The 23,100-nt window shown below is 39.3% G+C and overlaps 1 protein-coding gene across 11 annotated transcripts in view; it reads left to right on the plus strand.

Annotated features, from left to right (window-relative positions):
• Positions 1 to 23,100, plus strand: part of PAK1 (p21 (RAC1) activated kinase 1) — a 235,227-nt gene that overhangs the window by 178,797 nt on the left and 33,330 nt on the right. For all 11 annotated transcript variants that reach the window (XM_082627866.1, XM_082627868.1, XM_082627871.1 and 8 more), the window contains 3 exons: positions 3,581 to 3,681; positions 4,187 to 4,334; positions 8,105 to 8,142. In XM_082627866.1, coding sequence (XP_082483992.1) covers positions 3,581 to 3,681; positions 4,187 to 4,334; positions 8,105 to 8,142 — 287 coding nt within the window. The remainder of the gene's footprint in view (positions 1 to 3,580; positions 3,682 to 4,186; positions 4,335 to 8,104; positions 8,143 to 23,100) is intronic.

The following is a 23,100-nucleotide window of genomic DNA, read 5'->3' on the forward strand; positions in this document are numbered from 1 at the left end:
GATGACCTTTCAGCTGAGACCTGGCAAGGATAAATAAAAGGGTTTGTGTGGTGAGGTGGCAAGGGAAGGGAAAGGGAAAGGCAGGATTCACAGGCAAAGGGAGTAACTTGAGACAATAGGAAGAGGTGTGAAAGAGCCCATTACGTTTGGTGAACCATCACTGGTTCAGTGTATTTGGTGTAGAATGTGTGAAACATAAGTACAGGCATGCCTTGGAGACACTGTGGGTTTAGTTCCAGTTTTATTGTGATGCTCACTACCACAGTAAAGTGAGCATCACAATAAAAAGAGTCACATGAATTTTTTTGGTTTCCAAACGCATATAAAACTTATGTTTACACTATACTGTAGTCTATTAAGTGTACATTTATGTTTAAATAAACAATGTACATATCTTAATTAAAAAATACTTTATTGCTAAAATATGCTAACCATCATCTGACAATGCAAGGTTGCCACAAATCGTCAGTTTGTAAAAAGTATAATATCTGCGAAGTGCAGTAACTCCAAGCATAGTAAAATGAGGTATGCCTGTAGTGCGAGATAAAGGAGAAGATGAAGTCTGTAGAGCAGAGTTCTCAAAGTCTTTAAAAAAAAGAGTTTATTTTTTAGAGCAGTTTTAGGTTCACAGCAATATTGAGTGGAAAGTACACAGATTTCCTATAAACCTCCTGCCCACGCATATGTGCAACTTACCTCACTACCAATATCCTATACCAGGTGGTACATTACAATAGATGAACCTACATCAACACATCATATTCATCTTAAGTCTGTATTTTACGTTAGAGTTCACTCTTGGTGTTGTACATCTATGAGTTGAACAAGTGTATGTATATAAAGACAAATATCCACCATTATAGTATCATATAGAACAGTTTCACCACCCTAAAATTCCTCTGTGCTCTGGTAATTCATCCCTCCTTCCCCCAAATCTGTGGCAACCACTGATCCTTAATACTGTCTCCATAGTTTTACCTTTTCCAGAATGTCAGATAGTTGGAAGCATATGGTATATAGTCTTTTCAGATTGATTTCTTTCACCTAGTAATATGTATTTAAGGTTCCTCATTATCTTTTCATGGCTTGATAGCTCATTTCTTCTTAGTGATATTCCATTTTCTGGATGTATTACAGTTTACTTATTCATTCACCTATGGAAGGACACCTTGGTTGCTTCCAAGTTTTGGTAATTATGAATAGAGCTGCTGCAAACATCCACGTGAAAGTTTTTGTGTGAACAAGTTATCAGCTTCTTTGGGTAAATAACAAAGGAGCACGAATGCTGGATTGTATGGTAAGAGTATGTTTAATTTTGTGAGAAACTGCCAACGTGTCTTCCATAGTGACTGTACCATTTTGCATTCCCACTACTAATGAATGAAAATTCTTGTTGCCCCATATTCTTGTTAGTGTTTGGTGTTGTCAGTTTTGGATTTTGGCCATTCTAATAGGTGTGTAGTGGTTTTTCATTGTTGTTTTAATTTCAATTCCCTAATGAAATACGATATTGAGTATCTTTTCTATCTGTATATCTTCTTTGGTGACGTGTCTCTTCAGGTCTTTTGCATATTTCATTAATTGCATTTCCTTATTGTTGAGGGGTTTTTTGTGTATGAAATTATAGCTTTTCTTTTATTTTTAAAATTTTTATTGGTATAGTTGACTTACAATGTTTTGTTAGTTTCAGTTGTATAACAAAGTGAAACTGGTATACATACACATATATCCATTCTTTTTTAGATTCTTTTCTAAAAGCATAGTAATAATATATATTACTATTATATAATGTAATATAGGTCATTACAGAGTATTGAGTAGAGTTCCCTGTGCTATACAGTAGGTCCTTATTAGTTATCTATTTTATATATAGTAGTGTAAGAGAATACAAAGGCCTTGGGGTTGGGAGTCTGAAGACCTCAGTCCTGGCCCCATATCTGCTTCTAACTTGCTCTGTAACATTGGGCAGGCTACTTAACTTCTTGGAACCTCTGGCTTCTTCTGTCACATGGGCACCAAAATCACTACCCTACTTGTCACACAGTTGTTTTGAGGCTCCAGTGGACTAGGTCTAGCTAATACCAAGGCCAGAAACTCTTTTTAGTTGGGAAAAGATTATATTAGTTTGCTAGAGCTGCTGCAACAAATTACCACAAACTAGGGGTCTTAAACAACAGAAATTTATTGTTTCAGTTTTGGAGGCTAGAAGTCCAAGATCAAGGTGTTTGTAGGGTTGGTTCCTTCTGAGAGCTGTGAGGAAAAATCTGTTCCATTCCTCTCCCCTAGCTTCTTGTGATTTGTTGGGCTTGAAGAAGCATTGCTCTGATCTCTGTCTTTATCTTCATAAGGTGTTCTCCTTGTACGTTTGTCTTCAAATATCCCCTTTTTATAAGGATATTGACTGGATTAGGGGGCTGAACCTACTCCAATTTGACCTAATCATATTTTAAATAATTACATCTGCAATGGCTCTATTTCCAAATAAAGTCACAGTCTGAGGTACTGGGAGTTAGAACATAGGAATCTTGGCGGAATACAAGGGTACGACAAGGGCACGACAACTCTTTAAATATTGAAGCTTTTTATGCCAGATCAGCAGAACCTTAGTGAACACCTACTGTATACAACACCCTTGATGATTACAAATATTCAGACTTAGTGATTCTTTAAGGTTGTAGCCTAGGGAAGCAGCATAGTATAGTGGTCTAGTGCTCAGGGCCAGGGCCAGACTGCCTGGATTTGGGTCTGACTGCTGCCAGGTACTATCCATTTGATCTTGGGCAAATAACTTATTCTCTGTGCTTCAGTTTCTTTATCTGCAGAATAAGGATGACAGTACCTAACTATAGGGTTGTTGTGAGGCTACGGTGAATATTAATAAAGAACTTGAATTAATACATAAGATACAAGGATATACTTTACAGCACAGGGCATATAGCCAATATTTTATAACAACTTTAAATGGAGTATAATCTATAGAAATATTGAATTACAGTGTTGTTCACCTGAAACTAATATAATATTGTAAATCAACTATAACAGAAAAAAGAAGGAACTTGAATCATTGCACATGATAAAATATTAGCTATTCATTTAATTAAAACAATTTCCAAATCTAAAATTCTGTAATGTAGAGAACCTTAAAGTGGTCCATAATCAAGGATCAAACAGGCAGAAGCAGGTTATATAAGCTCCTAGAATGTAGGATGTCTGGGTCGGAAGGCTCTTTAGAGACCATCTACTTGAGTCTTCTCATTTTGCAGATGGGGAAACCAGGGTTCAGAAAAAAGGAGGTGACTTTCTCTGGGTCAACTGACTCATTAGTGGTAGAACCAGGACATTCTGATGAATGTTCTTTCTGCTCCTGCTTTACTTTAGTTCAATGAAACATTAAGCCTTTTATCATGCATTGAGCATCTACTCCAATCTAGATCTGGCACTGGGCTCTGTAAATGCACATGTGAATTTGTATCACAGTCCTTGGCCTCTAAAGGAGCTTAGAGCTCAACAAAGAGCTAAATAAGCCTAAACATGTAGTAATGTCCTTGTTTTTATCTCCTTTTCCCTGTTTCTCTTACAGCAAATAAAAAGAAGGAGAAGGAACGGCCGGAGATTTCTCTTCCGTCAGATTTCGAGCACACGATTCACGTGGGGTTTGATGCTGTCACAGGCGAGTTTACGGTAAGTCCGGGTCACAGAGAGACCTGTGGCCTTTCAGAGTTCTGGCTATGCACTGTTAGAGTTAATCCTTTCCAGACTGCCTGACACCTCGATCTTTGCCCGAGACCCTCATTACTATCTTCTTACAGTAATGAGAGGGACACGTTCCTCCCCTCCAGAATTGTACTAGAGAAGCCTTTGAATCTCCGTTCCTTAAATAGACCTCGGTTACGTGGCCCCTTGGCGTCAGGCTGTGTGCTGGGCACTGATGATCCAGAGACAAATCAGACATGATTCCTGCTCTAAAGGAGGAACAGCCTGGTGAAGGGGCAAACATCTCAAGAAATGACAGATATAGTAAGATATGTGTTATAAGAGAGGCCTGTGTGGAACTCTGAGGGCAGAGAGAGAAAGGAATGACTAAACCCATCTTTAGCTGCCATCAGTTATCAGAGTTAGTTCTGAATTTCATTCAGGATCCCCTGTGATTATGCCTTGCTGACAGCCTTGCATGTCTCTCTTGTAGGGGATGCCAGAGCAGTGGGCCCGCTTGCTTCAGACATCAAATATCACTAAGTCAGAGCAGAAGAAAAACCCGCAGGCTGTCCTGGATGTATTAGAATTTTATAACTCGAAGAAGACCTCCAATAGCCAGAAGTACATGAGCTTTACAGGTATGGGAATTGTGTCCAGGGCAGTCTAGGAAAAAAGACGTTTTCATCTTAGTAGATGCCTGTTGGTGTGGGGTGGAGGAAGAACGTTTTCAAAAGAGTGGAGATGGCACTTTCACTAAGATGGAATTTTGGAATTTGAGAGCCAAGATGATGGGTTTTTGCATCAAACTTGAGTCTTTACTCTGAAACTGCATGTTTTGAAAAAGTACTGTGATATTACGTGTTAAGAACATAGACTTTGTGCTAGAAGATCTAGATTCTGATACTCACTATGTTCTAGTAGTCAGTTCATTTCTTTGAGCTTCAAAATGAGAATAATAATTCCTATCTCAAGAGGTTGTAATGAGGATAAATGAGCTCATTGATACGAAAGTTCTTTATAGGTTGCAAAATGGCACCATGAAAATGTAGCCATCATTATCATCGTTTTCAATATTAGTAGGTTATGTGATAACCCATTTAAGTAGGCAAGCCCAATTTCTTCCTCAAGGAACTGATTTTTATCAGTCCAATCAGTCCAATGAAAAACTGGCCAGTAATAATAAATGTTCTTTAGATGTACTCTCTCTATATGTATAAGTGACTGTGTTTTTCAGAATGTTTTTAATTGCAGAATTGGGATTAGAATCCAGGTCTCCTAATTACTAGACCAGTACCTTTTCAGTTTACCACTTGCTTCTAGTAACTCTATTTGGAGCACCTCCTTCCATAGCAGAGAGTTTTTTCTTTTCTTAGGCAAGTCATAAGAAGGCCTACATTTCTGGAAACTTGCCTTTTATATAGCATCTTAGAATGTTAGGGCAAGAAGTATCTTTAGTATATACCACTTCCAGTTTCCCCTTGTTTTGCAAACATTAGAGCCCAAAATGCCTTTCTAATGTGGCTAAATTAGTGATCTCTTAACCACTGGTCTTAACTCTGAGTCCAGTGCTTTTTCTGACGTTCATGTTGTCTATTTCAAAGGGCAGTATTGTTGGCAAAGGTGAGAACCAGGATGAACTAGCTAATTTTGAAGGATGCTTTCCCCAGCAAGTATTTGGCTTGTAGCAGTAGGCACAGATGGTGAGGATGACAAACTGCAGCTTTGCTAATGCTGCATAGTGGTGCTCAGTAGAGTGTCATACATGTTCCTAGCATGTTTCCTTCCTGATATCTGGCCCCACTGGGTCTGTATCACTTCTTCCATTGAGGGACTGGGTCATTCCAAGGCAGTATTGGGGTTGATGGGTAGGAAAGTTTTCTAGATTACGGCTTGTGTTTTCAAGAGTTTGTCGTGGAGACTTCAGATTAGAAGCTGGCTTTGAAAGCCTCAGCAGCAAAGTCTTTCGAAGAATCTGTTTTTATGTGTATGTGTGTAGATGTGTACAAATACTATTTATGAATATGGAAGCATAGCCATGTGGGATTGCATATGTTTGGAATTAAAGTCCACTTAAGTATTTATGAGTGAATATGGGTATAGATATACACATTCAGGTAATTGTGTATATGTTCCTCCATGCATGCATAAATGAATAACATTGAGTGTATATGTATAGAATGTATAGATATGTGTCCATACAGCTACTTCAGTGTGTATAAATTTGTGCAAGTATGTGTATGTGTGTGTGTGTGCACATGCACACACACGTGAGGGATTTTTTTGTTTTCTGTAAGTTGAAGACCAAGGCAACTCCAAGCAAAACTGTATATTTGGCACTTAAAAAAATTTTTTTTAATTGAAGTATAGTTGATTTACAATGTGCTAATTACTGCTATACAGCAAAGTGATTCAGTTATAAATACATTCTTTTTTTAAATATTCTTTTCCATTATGGTTTTTCATAGGATACTGATTATAGTTCTCTGTATTATACGTAGGACCTTGTTGTTTATGACACAGTTATTTTTAATGTCCTATCTCTCATTTTCCTATTTCCTTTCTTCTCATACTGTTAATTATGATAACACTACTTCAATTTGTATATGCTTGCACATAAACCATCTCATTTGATTCTCATGACGGCCTTGGGAGATTGGAAACGCAAGGGCATTATCCCCATTTTGCAGACTCAGGAAAATTAATTAGGCTCAGGGAAATTAAGTGACTTATTCACAGAGCCTCAACATATCAGTTGAGTGATATACCAGTGTTGGAAGTGTGTTTTCAACTTGGGCCTTTAAATCCTTTGCTGTCTAAAAGCCCAAGCACAATCCTCCGTGCCAATTTTTTGTTAAGTTTCCTGTCTTTTCATCACTTTATTTTCTGTACCAACTAGTAGCTAATGTGATAAGCAAAGCCTAGACTAGATTGACAATGCCAGGTTCTGGGTTTTAGCCCTACTTTGCGACTGATTTATGTAACCTTGAACCAGTTTCTTTTCCTCTGAACACTAGTTTATTTATTTGTAAACTGAAGGGATTGGAAGTATTTTCTGCTCTGTCATTCTGTGCTATGGAATTTGATTTTTATATACAGAAATTGTACATCACATTTAAAAGGAGCAAACATACTTATTTTTTATATGGTGGAGATATATTTATTACCAGAATATCCAGTCCTCAAAAACACTAGCAGTACATAAGGTTGGGGGTGGTGCAAGGAAAGCATAGTATTGCACTTGGTATAGAATGTGCTTTTGGACAAAAAAAACAAGTGAATTATGTTTAAGCTATATCCTGAATTGATTTATCCAGAGTACAGCTGGCTATTCAGGGTTTGTTTTAAGAACATATTGTCACAGTTTATGGGTTCATAATTTGTCATAGGACCAAAGAAGCTATACCTGATACTTTCATGTATGATGGAATTGAGATCTTGGACATTCTCTGGGCTTGTTTCTTGGTGAGGAAGATGTAGGATTTGATATAATATTTCTTCTCCTTAATTCCCATTGGTGGTGAACTGGTGAAATCAATTTCTTCTTGGACTTTCAGGAATTAAAGAATAAATCCAAACACAATACTTGGTCTTTAAACTTATTTTCTTGCTAAGGTTTCCGTTGGGTCTGTTTCATAGTTTATCAAGTCTAAGATATCATTGATTGTAAGGTGCATTGTTATTTTACATGCCCCTAAAGAAAAAAGAAGCTGCCAATTAAATCATGAAATACTTTTGATTGTAGGACACATCTCTTTCTGAGATGTTAATGTGAAAAAATACATGTCTCAGAATTAATAAAATATGGTGATTATCTGATTGAAGGAGCTTGGACCTATTCTTAGAAATAAGACCCTGCCTTTAATTATACCTGACATGACTAATGCATCTCTTTTCCTAAGGCTTAGTCTTTCTCTCCTTGTGGGGAATAGAAGGATCCTTTCTAAAAGCTAAAGCCACATGCTGGTCATGATTTGTTATAGATGGCTCAGGGTGATGCCAGCCATGAATTCTTTCCCTTTCTCTTAGAATGCAGGAAATTTCCTTGATCATTGAGGCCTGATGATGTGGATATAGTTCTAGCCTAGTATTTAGAATTAGACCAGGATTCAAATCTTGACTCCTAATAACCTTTGTGTTAAGTAATTTGTGGACAAATTACATATCTTCTCTGAACATCAGTTTCCAAACCTGTGAAAGTGTACATACTAATAGTACTGAGAGCTGCAGTGAGGATTAGAGGACGTAATGTGTATAATGTGTTTAAAATGGTGTTGGGCCTGTAATACCAGTAACACTGTTATTATTCTGAGCTTGGCAAATGCTTTAGTGAATAGGCTTCCTTAGGTCTCAAGAAAGGATTAACTGTAATTGTTTACTGACTGAGTCCCTTGTCTTTTTCCTTTTGCAGATAAATCAGCTGAGGATTATAATTCTTCTAACACTTTGGTAAGCCTTTATTTCCTCTATTCTGATATGGGCAGGTATGATTTTTTAGGGATCAAGTCAAGTGTGGTAGATGCAGAGCCTGGGCTGGGGGGTACTCATCTTCGTCACTTTCCCACCCTGGGCCTCAGAGTAAAGGAATTGGACTTAATAAACAACAGGCATCCCTTCCAGCTTTAATTTATGAATGCTGTAGAAATCCTAACCCTGGAACCAGAAGAACTGGCTGCTAGGCTCAATTTTCACTTTGACCCTTAGGAAAGCCAGTTTGCCTTTCTGAGCTTCATTTTTTTCATCAATAAATGATAATGATACACTTTACTTGAGATGTCTTCAAATAGCTGCATTTAGAGGAGAATTCTTTCTTTTGGGTTGGTTGGGTCTACAAAACCAGGATTAGGGCTAATTGTTTAAGGGAGCAGATTCTATTAATTTAAGGTCATTCATTCTGTCCTCTGAAGTTGTGGTGAATGCCCTATCACTTGAAGGAATGTGATAGGAGTCACTGGTGACCTCAAAGGGCCCTCTGCCCTTCATAACTTACAAATTCTGTTTTCCAAGGCAGATTATGAGATGAGATGCTGATGTATCTGAAGGGGTCTTATGACTAGTAAGCTGTGACGTATATACTAGAATACTGCTATTCTTTATATCCAGTGTTGTCTTTTGTGCAAAGTTGGTTATTTCATGTTGATTTACTAAACATTTGCAAAGCCCCTATTCTATGCCAGGTCCTGTGTGGAGAAGAGGCAGTATAGGGATGAATCAGACATTGTCCCAATTCCTAAGAATCTCCCAATCCTATAAGTGACATGAAGGCACAAACAGTTACAGTGCAGCATGCTAAAGCTTCATGAGGCCAGGAGCTATGTCTGACTTGTCAGTTACTGGATCCCTGGCATCTGGCAAGTAACAATTTACTGAATAAAATGTTGGGTGTATAAAGAAAGCTTCTTGATGGTACAGTCTGAGCTGAATTAGTTATCTTGGGGAAGAATTATGAAGAGACAAGCGTATTCCTGACAGAATAATTAGCATGTGCCAAGACAAGGAGGTCCGTGAGGTAGGCTTGTACAGAGAACTGCAAGTGGTTTGTTATGATTGGAATGTGAAGTGTGAAGGGACTAGAGGTGGGTGGTGAGGAGGGGAGGGCAGGCAGGTCAGATCATGTAGGAATTTTAACTTTATCTTAAAGGTAATGAGAAGCTATTGAAGAATTTTAAGTGGGAGAGTCATACATTCTAACACAATACTGAGTCACCATCCAAATACTTTGGATCATGCTTCCAGCAATGGGGATTGGTTTATTCTGAGTCATTTATACTGTAATCAATGACAAAAAATGTTCACATGTCCATTGCCTTGTAGCATACTGAGTCCTTTCTTATTCAATACCTCTTTTAATCTTCAAAGGAGTTTAATGAGGTGGGTTATTATCCTTGTATAATCGATGATAAAACTGAAATTGAGGGCTTCCCTGGTGGCGCAGTGGTTGAGAATCTGCCTGCTAATGCAGGGGACACGGGTTCGAGCCCTGGTCTGGGAGGATCCCACATGCCGCAGAGCAACTGGGTCCGTGAGCCACAACTACCGAGCCTGCGCATCTGGAGCCTGTGCTCCGCAACAAGAGAGGCCGCGATAGTGAGAGGCCTGCGCACTGCGATGAAGAGTGGCCCCCACTTGCCACAACTAGAGAAAGCCCTAGCACAGAAACGAAGACCCAACACAGCAAAAATAAATAAGTAAATTAAAAAAAACAAAACTCCTACCCCCAACTTCTTAAAAAAAAACCAACAAACTGAAATTGAGAAGGGTTAATGGCAGTAGGTATCTGATTCCCAGTCTGCATCGCTTTCCCCTGATTCATTCTTTCATCAAATGGAATAGATACAATTAAAAGGTGGGGAAGAATTTGCTAATGTTAAGATCCTTGGGAGTTTCTCCCCATTATTGAACTGTAAATTATTAAAGAAGGGGCCTTAACCAAAGCTGAGCTGTGCCTTGTGGCACAAATGTCTTTATGCCTTTATAGGAGGAGTAACAGCTATTATTTATTGTGTAGCTAATATGTGCCAGGCACTGTGCTAGTAACTTTATGTATGTTAGCATAATTAGTCCTCACAATTACTCTGTGAAGAGGTTAGCATCCCCACTTCACAGGTAGGAAAACAGACTTTCCTGAAGGCTCATAATTGCTATTGTGGCACAACCAGATTAGAACTAGGGTCGTCTGAGTCCCCGTCCTGGATTTTTTTCCACTGTGGCAGGGAACTGAGAAAGAAGATGTCGGAGAGGTCTTATAAAGGAGACTGCAGTAAAGCCTTAGGTCTGTTGTTCCTTGGTGAGGAGGAGGGGCCGTGGGGCTCATGCCATATGGCAGAGAGGATAACACCTGCTTGGTAAAAACCTGTACTGGTTTACCAGGCTGAAAGGACATTTTTCTCCCCCAATTCAGAATTTTCCCTCTGGCTCAGTCCTCTTTATTTTCTTACTAGTTTCACATGGGGGATATGCTTTGTACTGTGGTAGTATGGCATCGTTTTCCATATTGGTTTCACACAGATCTTTCCAACTGATTTGGGAAATAATTGGATGAGATTATAACCTCCATGACACCAGTTAAGAAATTGGGACTCAGAGAGATTATGTGACTTGCTCCCTATCCTTGAATGAGTTAGTAGTAGAAACCAATGCAGAATTCAGTTCTCCTCAGCATTCATTTATACATTCATGCCATAGATATTTATTTAGCACTTTCTTTGTGCCCAGGTGTTAGTGATACACAGATAAATTTTACACTGTCTTAGTCCTTGAGAAAAAATTAACAACAGAATAGAAGGATAAGGGCTGCAAGAGGGGTACATGAATAATGTACAATGGGGGTCATATTTGATGGAGTGATTTATTCTGCTTGGTAGTACAGAATAGTTTGCACAAGGTTCTTGGGCCCTACAATTTGTTCATTTAATAAACATAATCTTTAAGGTTTCTTCTGGCTCGAAAATTCTTTTGTTTGTGGCTCATTGGCCTGAGATATATCTCCCAGATTACATAGCACTTAAGTGCCTGAATTCTCATTTATAAAATGATCACCTAAAAAAAAAAAAAAAAGATCACCTATTATGTGATAGACTCTTTAAGTGCCCAAGATCAAGGGCAGGTAAGGTCATTGCTCTTGATCTCACAGTTTAGTGAGGAATCAGAACACGTAAACAAGGATTGATAATACAGTTTCAGGTAAACATAGGCAATGATACCAGCCAGAGAAAAGGGCAATCAATGCTTTCTTGTGTGAGGTAGCATGAACAAAAGCCAAGTTGTTAAGGATCCATCATGTCAGGAGAAAGAACTTGGACTCTGTGCTGGAGCTAAGGAAGTATTTTATTTTATTTAATTTTTATTTTTTTTAACATCTTTATTGTAGTATAATTGCTTTACTATGGTGTGTTAGTTTCTGCTTTATAAGTGAATCAGCTATACATATACATATATCCCCATATCTCCTCCCTCTTGTGTCTCACTCCCACCCTCCCTATCCCACCCCCTAGGTGGTCACAAGGCACTGAGCTGATCTCCCTGTGCTATGTGGCTGCTTCCCACTAGCTATCTATTTTACATTTGGTAGTGTATATATGTCCATGCCACTCTCTCACTTCATCCCAGCTTACCCTTCCCCCTCCCTGTGTCCTCAAGTCCATTCTCTACGTCTGCGACTTTATTCCTGGCCTGCCCCTAGGTTCTTCAGAACCATTTTTTTTTTAGACTCCATATATATGTGTTAGCATACGGTATTTGTTTTTCTCTTCTGACTTACTTCACTCTGTATGACAGACTCTAGGTCCACTCACCTCACTACAGACAACTCAATTTCGTTTCTTTTTATGGCTGAGTAATATTCCATTGTATATATGTACCACATCTTCTTTATCCATTCATCTGTCGATGGGCACTTAGGTTGCTTCCATGTCCTGGCTATTGTAAATAGAGCTGCAGTGAACATTGTGGTACATGACTGTTTTTGAATTATGGTTTTCTTAGGGTATATGTCCACTAGTGGGATTGCTGGGTCGTATGGTGTTTCTATTTTTAGTGTTTTAAGGAGCCTCCATACTGTTCTCCATAGTGGCTGTATAAATTTACATTCCCACCAACAGTGCAAGAGTGTTCCCTTTTCTCCACACCCTTTCCAGCATTTATTGTTTGTAGATTTTTTGATGATTGCCATTCTGATTGGTGTGAGTTGATACCTCACTGTAGTTTTGATTTGCATTTCTCTAATGATTAGTGATGTTGAGCATTCTTTCATGTGTTTGTTGGCAATCTGTATATCTTCTTTGGAGAAATGACTGTTGAGGTCTTCTGCCCATTTTTGGATTGGGTTGTTTGTTTTTTTGATATTGAGCTGCATGAGCTGCTTGTAAATTTTGGAGATTAATCCTTTGTTAGTTGCTTCATTTGCAAATATTTTCTCCCATTCTGAGAGTTGTCTTTTCATCTTGTTTATGGTTTCCTTTGCTGTGCAAAAAGCTTTTAAGTTTCATTAGGTCCCATTTGTTTATTTTGTTTTTATTTCCATTGCTCTAGGAGGTGGGTCAAAAAGGATCGTGCTGTGATTTATGTCGTAGAGTGTTCTGCCTGTTTTCCTCTCAGAGTTTTATAGTGCCTGGCCTTAACATTTAGGCCTTTAATCCATTTGGAGTTTATTTTTGTGTATGGTGTTAGGGAGTGTTCTAATTTCATTCTTTTACATGTAGTTGTCCAGTTTTCCCAGCACCACTTACTGAAGAGGCTGTCCTTTCTCCATTGTATATTCTTGCCTCCTTTATCGAAGATAAGGTGACCATAAGTGCATGGGTTTATCTCTGGGCTTTCTGTCCTGTTCCATTGATCTATATTTCTGTTTTTGTGCCAGTACCATACTGTCTTGATTACTGTAGCTTTGTAGTATATAGTCTGAAGTCAGGGAGCCTGATTCCTCCAGCTCCGTTTTTCTTTCTCAAGATAGCTTTGGCTATTCGGGGTCTTTTGTGTTTCCATAAAAATGGTGCAATTTTTTGTTCTAGTTCTCTGAAAAATGCCATTGGTAGTTTGATAGGGATTGCATTGAATCTGTAGATTGCTTTGGGCAGCATAGTCATTTTCACAATGCTGAATCTTCCAATCCCAAAACATAGTATATCGATCCATCTGTTTGTATCATCTTTAATTTTTTTCATCAGTGTCTTATAGTTTTTGCATACAGTTCTTTTGTCACCTTAGGTAGGTTTATTCCTAGGCATTTTATTCTTTTGTTGAAGTGGTAAATGGGAGTGTTTCCTTAATTTCTCTTTCAGATTTTTCTTCATTAGTGTATAGGAATGCAAGGGATTTCTGTGCATTAATTTTGTATCCTGCTACTTTACCAAATTCATTGATTAGCTCTAGTAGTTTTCTGGTAGCATCTTTAGGATCCCTATGTATAGTATCATGTCATCTGCAAACAGTGATGGCTTTACTTCTTCTTTTCTGATTTGGATTCCTTTTGTTTCTTTTTCTTCTCTGATTGCTGTGGCTAAAACTTTCAAAACTATATTGAATAATAGTGGTGAGCGTGGACAACCTTGTCTTGTTCTTGATCTTAGCGGAAATGGTTTTAGTTTTTCACCATTGAGAACGATGTTGACTGTGGGTTTGTCATATATGGCCTTTATTATGTTGAGGTAAGTTCCCTCTATGCCTACTTTCCGACAGTTTTTATCATAAATGAGTGTTGAATTTTGTCAAAAGCTTTTCCTGCGTCTATTGAGATGACCATATGGTTTTTATCTTTCAATTTGTTAATGTGGTGTATCACATTGATTGATTTGCGTATATTGAAGAATCCTTGCATTCCTGGGATAAGCCCCATTTGATCATGGTGTATGATCCTTTTAATGTGCTGTTAGATTCTGTTTGCTAGAATTTTGTTGAGGATTTTTGAATCTATGTACATCAGTGATATTGGCCTGTAGTTTTCTTTCTTTGTCACATCTCTGTCTGGTTTTGGTATCAGGGTGATGGTGGTCTCATAGAAGGAGTTTGGGAGTGTTCCTCCCTCTGCTATATTTTGGAAGAGTTTGAGAAGGATAGGTGTTAGCTCTTCTCTAAATTTTTGAGAGAATTCGCCTGTGAAGCCATCTGGTCCTGGGCTTTTGTTTGTTGGAAGATTTTTAATCAGAGTCTCACTTTCAGTGCTTGTGATTGGTCTGTTTATATTTTCTGTTTCTTCCTGGTTCAGTCTCAGAAGGTTGTGCTTTTCTAACAATTTGTTCATTTCTTCCAGATTGTCCATTTTATTGGCATACAGTTGCTTGTAGTAATCTCTCATGATCCTTTGTATTTCTGCAGTGTCAGTTGTTACTTTTCCTTTTTCATTTCTAATTCTATTGATTTGAGTCTTCTCCCTTTTTTTCTTGATGAGTCTGGCTAATGGTTTATCAATTTTGTTTATCTTCTCAAAGAACCACCTTTTAGTTTTATTGATCTTTGCTATTGTTTCCTTCTTTCTATTTCATTTATTTCTGATCTGATCTTTATGATTTCTTTCTTTCTACTAACACTGGGGTTTTTTTGTTCTTTCTCTAACTGCTTTAGGTGTAAGGTTAGGTTGCTTATTTGAGATGTTTCTTGTTTCTTGAGGTAGGATTGTATTGCTATAAACTTCCCTCTTAGAACTGCTTTTGCTGCATCCCATAGGTTTTCGGTCATTGTGTTTTGATTGTCATTTATTTCTAGGTATTTTTTGAATTCCTCTATGGTTTCTTCAGTGACCTCTTGGTTATTTAGAAGTGTATTATTTAGCCTCCATGTGTTTGTATTTTTTACAGATTTTTTCCTGTAATTGATATCTAGTCTCATAGCATTGTGGTCGGAAAAGATACTTGATATGATTTCAGTCTTCTTAAATTTACCAAGGCTTGATTTGTGACCCAAGATATGATCTATTCTGGCCATGTTCCATGAGCACTTGTGAAGAAAGTGTATTCTGTTGTTTTTGGATGGAATGTCCTATAAATATCAATTAAGTCCATCTTGTTTAATGTGTCATTTAAAGCTTGTGTTTCCTTATTTATTTTCATTTTGGATGATCTGTCCATTGGTGAAAGTGGGGTGTTAAGGTCCCCTACTATTTTTGTGTTACTGTCAATTTCCCCTTTTATGGCTGTTAGCATTTGCCTTATATATTGAGGTGCTCCTATGTTGGTTACATAAATATTTACAATTGTTATATCTTCTTGTATTGATCCCTTCACCATTATGTAGTGTCCTTCCTTGTCTTTTGTAATAGTCTTTATTTCAAAGTCTATTTTGTCTGAATGAGAATTGCTACTCCAGCTTTCTCTTGATTTCCATTTGCATGGAATATCTTTTTCTATCCCCTCGCTTGCAGTCTGTATGTGTCCCTAGGTCTGAAGTGGGTCTCTTGTAGACAGCATATATATGGGTCTTGTTTTTGTATCCATTCAGCCAGTCTTTGTCTTTTGGTTGGAGCATTTAATCTGTTTACCCCTAAGGTAATTATCGATGTATGTTCTTTTACCATTTTCTTAATTGTTTTGGGTTTGTTAGTTTAGGTCTTTTCCTTCTGTTGTGTTTCCTGCCTAGAGAAGTTCATTTAGCATTTGTTGTAAAGCTGGTTTGGTGGTGCTGAATTTTCTTAGCTTTTGGTTTTCTGTAAAGGTTTTAATTTCTCCATTGAATCTGAATGAGATCCTGGCTGTGTAGAATAATCTTGGTTGTAGGTTTTTCCCTTTCATCTCTTTAAATATGTTCTGCCACTCCCTTCTGGCTTACAGAATTTCTGCTGAAAGTTCAGCTGTTAACCTTATGGGCATTCCCTTATATGTTATTCGTTGTTTTTCCCTTGCTGCTTATACTATTTTCTCTTTGTATTTAATTTTTGGTAGTTTGATTAATATGTGTCTTGGCCTGTTTCTCCTTGCATTTACCCTGTATGGGACTCTCTGTGCTTCCTGGGCTTGACTGACTATTTCCTTTCCCATATTAGGGAAGTTTTCAACTATAATCTCTTGAAAGATTTTCTCAGACCCTTTCTTTTTTTCTTCTTCATCTGGGACCTCTATAATTCGAATGTTGGTGTGTTTAATGTTGTCCCAGAGGTCTCTGAGACTGTCCTCAATTCTTTTCATTCTTTTTTCTTTAATCTGCTCTGCTGTAGTTATTTCCACTCTTTTATCTTCCAGGTCACTTATCCGTTTTTCTGCCTCAGTTATTGTGCTATTGATTCCTTCTAGAAAATTTTTAATTTCATTTATTTTGTTGTTCATCATTGTTTGTTTGCTCTTTAGTTCTTCTAGTCCTTGTTAAACATTTCTTGTATTTTCTCCATTCTATTTCCAAGATTTTGGATCATCTTTACTGTCATTACTCTGAATTCTTTTTCAGGTAGACTGCCTATTTCCTCTTCATTTGTTTGTTCTGGTGAGTTTTTACCTTGCTCCTTCATCTGCTGTGTGTTCTTCTGTCTTCTCATTTTGTTTAACTTACTGTGTTTGGGGTCTCTGTTCCACAGGTTTGTAGTTCCCGTTGTTTTTGGTGTCTGCCCCCAGTGGGTAGGTTTGGTTCAGTGGGTTGTGTAGGCTTCCTGGTGGAGGGGACTGGTGCCTGTGTTGTGGTGGATGAGGCTGGATCTTCTCTTTCTGATGGGCAGGACCCCATCCAGTGGTGTGTTTTGGGGTGTCTGTGACCTTATGATTTTACGCAGCCTCTCTGCTAATGGGTGGGGTTGTGTTCCTGTCTTGCTAGTTGTTTGGCATAGGGTGTCCAGCATTGTAGCGTGCTGGTCATTGAGTGGTGCTGGGTCTTAGCGTTGAGATGGAGATCTCTGGGAGAGCTTTTGCTATTTGATATTATATGAAGCTAGGAGGTCTCTGGTGGACCAATGTCCTGAACTCAGCTCTCCCACCTCAGAGCCACAGGCCTGACACCCGGTGTGAGCATCAAGACCCTGTCAAGCATATGGGAAAAAGAGAAAAAATAAAAAAATGTATATACCATTGCTCCCAAAGTTCACCACCTCAATTTTGGGATGATTTTTTGTCTATTGAGGTATTCCACAGATGCGGGGTACATCAAGTTGATTGTAGAGATTTAATCCGCTGCTCCTGAGGCTGCTGAGAGAAATTTCCCTTTTTCTTCTTTGTTCTCACAGTTCCTGGGGTTCAGCTTTGGATTTGGCCCCGCCTCTGCATGTAGGTCACCTGAGGGTTTTTGTTCTTCACTCAGAGAGGACGGGGTTAAAGGAGCAGCTGATTAGGGGGCTCTGGCTCACTCAGGCCGGGGGTGGGGAGCGAGGGGTACGGAATGTGGGGCGAGCCTGCGGCGTCACAGGCCAACATGATGTTGCCACAGCCTGAGGCGTGCTGTGTTTTCTCTTGAGGAAATTGTCCCTGGATCACGGGACCCTGGCATTGTTGGGCTGCAGAGGCTCCCTGGAGGGGAGGTGTGGATAGTGACCTATGCTTGCACACAGGCTTGTTGGTGGCTGCAGCAGCAGCCTTAGTGTTTCATGCCCATCTCTGGTGCCCGTGCTGATAGCCGTGGCTTGCACCTGTCTCTGGAGCTCGTTTAGGCGGTGCTCTGAATCCCCTCTCCTCGGGCACCCCGAAGCAATGGTCTCTTGACTCTTCGACAGCCCCAGACTTTTTCCTGGACTCCCTCCTGGCTAGCTGTGGCGCACTAGCCCCTTCAGGCTGTGTTCACACAGCCAACCCCAGTCCTCTCCCTGGGATCTGACCTCCGAGGTCCGAGCCTCAGCTGCCAGCCCCGACCCATCCCAGCAGGTGAGCAGACAAGCCTCTTGGGCTGGTGAGTGCTGGTCAGCACTGATCCTCTGTGCGGGAATTTCTCCGCTTTGCCCTCTGCACCCCTGTTGCTGCGCTCTCCTCCGTGGCTCCAAAGCTTCCCACCCCCTCCCCCCTCTCCACCAGTGAAGTGGCTTCCTAGTGTGTGGAAACTTTTCCTCCTTCACAGCTCCCTCCCAGAGGTTCAGGTCCTGTCCCTATTCTTTTGTCTCTCTTTTTTCCTTTTTCTTTTGCCCTACCCGGGTGCGTGGGGAATTTCTTGCCTTTTGGGAAGTCTGAGGTCTTCTGCCAGCGTTCAGTAGGTGTTCTGTAGGAGTTGTTCCACACGTAGATGGATTTCTAATGTATTTGTGGGGAGGAAGGTGATCTCCATGTCTTACTCCTCCGCCATCTTGAAGGTCTCCTAAGGAAATATTTTAAATCGGAAGTATTTTAAGTGAGATAGTTAGATGTGCATTTTAGTGTAAACTACCATCTTAGAAAGATTCCTCTGGAAATTGGGTCAGTGTAGTGGGGTGAATTCTTATATTTATCTCTCCTGCTATACTAAATTTCTTAATTTCAGAAAAGATACATAAAAAATGAATTCAAAACAGTGCTCCAAAACAAAAACAGGATGTTAATAAACCACTGTCGGGATTCATGGGAGGTAGAAAGCAGATAAGATCAGATTGATTGGAGCAGCCGAAAGCACAGCCGCTGTATGTATGTGGAAGACAAATATCCTAGGAAGATAAGAGTAGGTCAAGAGAAAATGATCTGAGAGAATATATATAAAAAACAGGAAGGAGTCTTGGGTCATCTTCAAGAGTAAATTAAATTCTTTAAGTGAAACAGCAGGGGCAGTGTCCATGTTACAGTGAGCATAAGGTACCAGAAGGTTGATCCTAAGCTTAAACCAGATACTTCTCTGAAGAAAGTAAACTGCCTACTTGAGGAAAATGCCTGGTGTGGGTACAGGGAGAGAAGAGAGAGAAGCAGAGCAGAACTGGAGTTAACTACAGATCTCTACAACAGGCGTAAATAGAGGAAAAAGGAGAAGTAGCTCTGCAGTGGAAGAAAATACATTAAATTTCTGCATCACAAGGATAAATTTCTGATGCTTTTGATAACTGGGAGGAGAGGTATACATACCATACATACTCTTCCATGGCAGCTCACCCTAAAGTGATGCTTGCCAGTTACCACAGCTGTATAACTCACGTACGGACTGCATCAGACCTCCCATTCAGAGGAGGGGACAGCAGAGAAATAGACTTACACAACTACAGAGGAAACTCATGCTAGACGCATACACTGATTAATATGGTTTTTCACTGATAAATATGAGGGGAGAGCCAAGGATCTCTAAACATTTGAGAGAAACAAAGCATTAAAGAGAAGGACCAAGAAAAAGAAATAAAACTGACCCCAGAGGAAATTGATAATTCAGGAAAGAAAGTTTTAAAAAATCTAATATATTGAGAGGTTCTATAGATGTTGCATCCACAAAAACACACTTCAGGTAGATCAATCAGAGGATAAAAAAAGAATTCTTAGAAATTAAAAATATAGTTGAAGAAACAAATTCCCAAGGATTAAAAAATGCACGTAAGAATGGATTATTGATATAAAATATAAAAACACATGGAAAATATGAGAATAAGGGACACAGAAGATTATTCAAGGAGATTCAGGAAGAATTAGAGGATTAGAAGATTAAGACTATTGTCTTTGAAATTTCTGTATTGGAATTTCTCTGTGCAGTGCTTCTTCATTTTTAGTTGGCTTCCCAGTTTGGTGGAGTCCATCTTCCAGTAGCTTTTTTTTTTTTTTTTTTTTTTTTTTGCTGTACGCGGGCCTCTCACTGTTGTGGCCTCTCCCGTTGTGGAGCACAGGCTCCGGACGCACAGGCTCAGCGGCCATGGCTCACGGGCCCAGCCGCTCCGCGGCATATGGGATCCTCCCAGACCGGGGCACGAACCCGTATCCCCTGCATCGGCAGGCGGACTCTCAACCACTGCGCCACCAGGGAGGCCCTCCAGTAGCTTTGAGAAAGTAAATATTTAATATCTTTCAGGTCTCAAAATGGAGCACCTCTATTCTACTCTACCATTTGATTGATATTTGGCTGACTATGGAATTCTGGGTTGAAAATAATTTTCTACCAGTATTTGGAAAACATTGCCCTTTTGTCATCTAGCTTTTAGCATTGGCTGTTCAAGTTCAAAGCTATTTATTCCTGCATCTTTGCATCTGACCTATTTTTTATTTTTCACTTGGGAAGTTTGTAGCATCTTTGTTGTCACCACTGCTTTGAAATTTCATAATTACATCCCTATATTCACCTACTTAATTTGTGAGGAGCTTTGTGGACTCTTTCAACCTGGACTCAAGGCTTCAGTTTTAGGAAATTTTCTTGAATTATTTCATTGATGATATCTTCCCCTCTTTTCTATGTTTTCTCTTTCTGGAACTCCTGTTTTTTTAGACTTCCTGGACTGATTCTCTGTTTTTAAAAATATTTACTCTGAAAAAATAAATAAAATAAATAAATAAATAAAAATATTTACTCTGTTTTACCTTGCCTTGATTTTGCAGCATAGATATATAGATTGGTTTTCAGGTTTGCCTACCATCAGCTTTGGATTCATTCTCCTTGACAGTTACTGCTCATCCATCAGTCATTGCCTCCTTTGCTAATCTTGGCTCCTATCCTGTTCTCTCCAACCTTTGGGTTTAATGCCTTTAAAAGGCCATTCGTTTATAATAGTTCTAGTGAGGTTTTAAGAAATAGATGCCTGTGTTCAATCTGCCATCTTTGTCAGGCATTCCTGAGGAATTTTCACTTTTAACTCCGTATATATCTGTATTATATGAAATGTATAATGAGAACCTACTGGTTTTACATATAATTTAAAAATTTAACTTTTAAAAGGCAGCATTATTGAGGTGTTATTTACATACCATAAAATTCACCCACACTGATTGTACAGTTCAATGATTTTATTAAATTTATAGACTTGTGCAACTATCACTAGTCTAGTTTTAGAATATTGCCACCACCACAAAAGTTCCCTTGTACTCATTTACACTTCATTCAAACTCCCACGCCCAACCCTAGGAAACCACTGATCTTCTTTCTGTCTGTATAAATTTACCTTTTCTAGACATTTTATATAAATGGACTTGTATAACATGTAGTCTTTTGTGTCTAGCTTCTTTCACTTAAAAGCTTGTGAGGTTCATCCGTGTTGTAACATGTATCAGCACGATTCCTTTTTATGTCTGAGTAATATTCTATTGTATTGATATACTACATTTTTTACATTTATCAGTTGATGGGCACTTGGCTTGTTTCTTCTTTTTGGCTATTCTAAATAATGCTCATACTAACATTCATGTACAAGTTTTGGTGTGGATCTATGTTTTAATTTCTATTTGGTATATACCTAGGAGTAGAATTTCTGAGTCATATGGTGACTCTATGTTTAACCTTTTGAGGAGCTGCTAGGCTGTGTTCCACAGTGGCTGTACCTTTTTACAGTCCCACCAACGTTAGGAGGCTTCTAATTTCTCCATATCTTCCCCCACATTTGTTATTGTCTGTCTTTTTTAAAAAATATTTATTTATTTATTTGACTGCATCGGGTCTTAGTTGTGGCATGGGGATCTTCATTGCCACGTGCGGGATCTTTTTAGTTGCAGCATGCGGGATCTTTTAGTTGCGGCATGTGGAATCTTTAGTTGTGGCATGTGGGATCTAGTTCCCTGACCAGGGATTGAACCTGGGCCCCTTGCATTGGGAGCGTGCAGTCTTAGCCACTGGACCACCAGGGAAGTCCCTATTGTTTGTCTTTTGATTATAGCCATCTCAGTGGATATGAAGTGGTATCTCATTGTGGTTTTGATTTGCGTTTCCTAATAATGATGTTGAGCATCTTTTCATGTGCTTTTTGGCATTTGTTTATCTTCTTTGGAGAAATTTCCTTTTTGTTGTTTATCTCTAATTTAACTCTACTGTGGTTAAAGAATACATTTTTTTTTTTTTTTTGCGGTACATGGGCCTCTCACTGTTGTGGCCTCCCCCATTGCAGAGCACAGGCTCCGGATGCACAGGCTCAGCAGCCATGGCTCACGGGCCCAGCCGCTCCGCGGCATGTGGGATCTTCCCGGACCGGGGCACGAACCCGTGTCTCCTGCATCAGCAGGTGGACTCTCAACCACTGCGCCACCAGGGAAGCCCTAAAGAATACATTTTGTGTGTTTTCACTCATTCACAATTTATTGAGATGTGTTTTATGGCCCAGCATATGTTCTATCTGAAGAATTATCCATAAGTGGTTGAACGTAATGTGTGTTCTGTAGAACTTGGGTGGAAAGTTTTGTACATGTCAGTTAGGTTGAGTTGATTGATAGTGTTGTTAAAATCTATATCCTTGCTAATTATTGAGACCTCTTTCAGGGCTGTCCAGAAACTTTTACTTTCTGCTTGGCTCTTCTGAAGTTTTTATGTACATGCACAGAGCCAGGCATGTATGACTAGTATGGGGCCTCTCTCTAGTGCCTGCTGTACCTTTGGCCAGAATTTGTCTGCCTTATTCAGGATTGCAACCCCAGGCTAGTAGTAGTTGACACTCTCCTGCTACTACCTCTGGGAGGTCACTTCCACTGATGGCACCACTGGGCCTGGGCATTGCCCACTGCTTCAAATGAATGTAAGCCCTCTTGGGTCCCATAGTTACAGCCTACCTCGTCCTGGAAGAACCCCTCCTCTGATGGAGCTAGGGTGGGATTGATGGGAGCAATCCTGGGCCAGAACATCAGAGATTCCTATGTTTTTACCCAAAGTTCAGCAGTTTTAAAATCATAAGCACTTCTCAGTAGTATAGGTAGGCACCTGGAGGTTTTGGGAACACACCAAGCATGTCCCCTTCTCTCAGAGTCTTTGTATTTCTTCCATCTGCCAGGAATATTCTTTTCCCAGAGGGTGTGATGGCTCATTTTCTCATTTCATTCAGGCCATTAGAGAGGCCTTTCCATGACTACTCTATGTAAAGTAATAATTCCCTACCCTCAACCAATCTCTGTTCTCCTATGTTTATCTTATTACTGCCTGGCAGTTGGTGATTAATTTTGA

This window comes from Mesoplodon mirus (assembly GCF_964341445.2).
Source record: "Mesoplodon mirus genome assembly, chromosome: 7".
NCBI classification, from domain to species: domain Eukaryota; kingdom Metazoa; phylum Chordata; class Mammalia; order Artiodactyla; family Ziphiidae; genus Mesoplodon; species Mesoplodon mirus.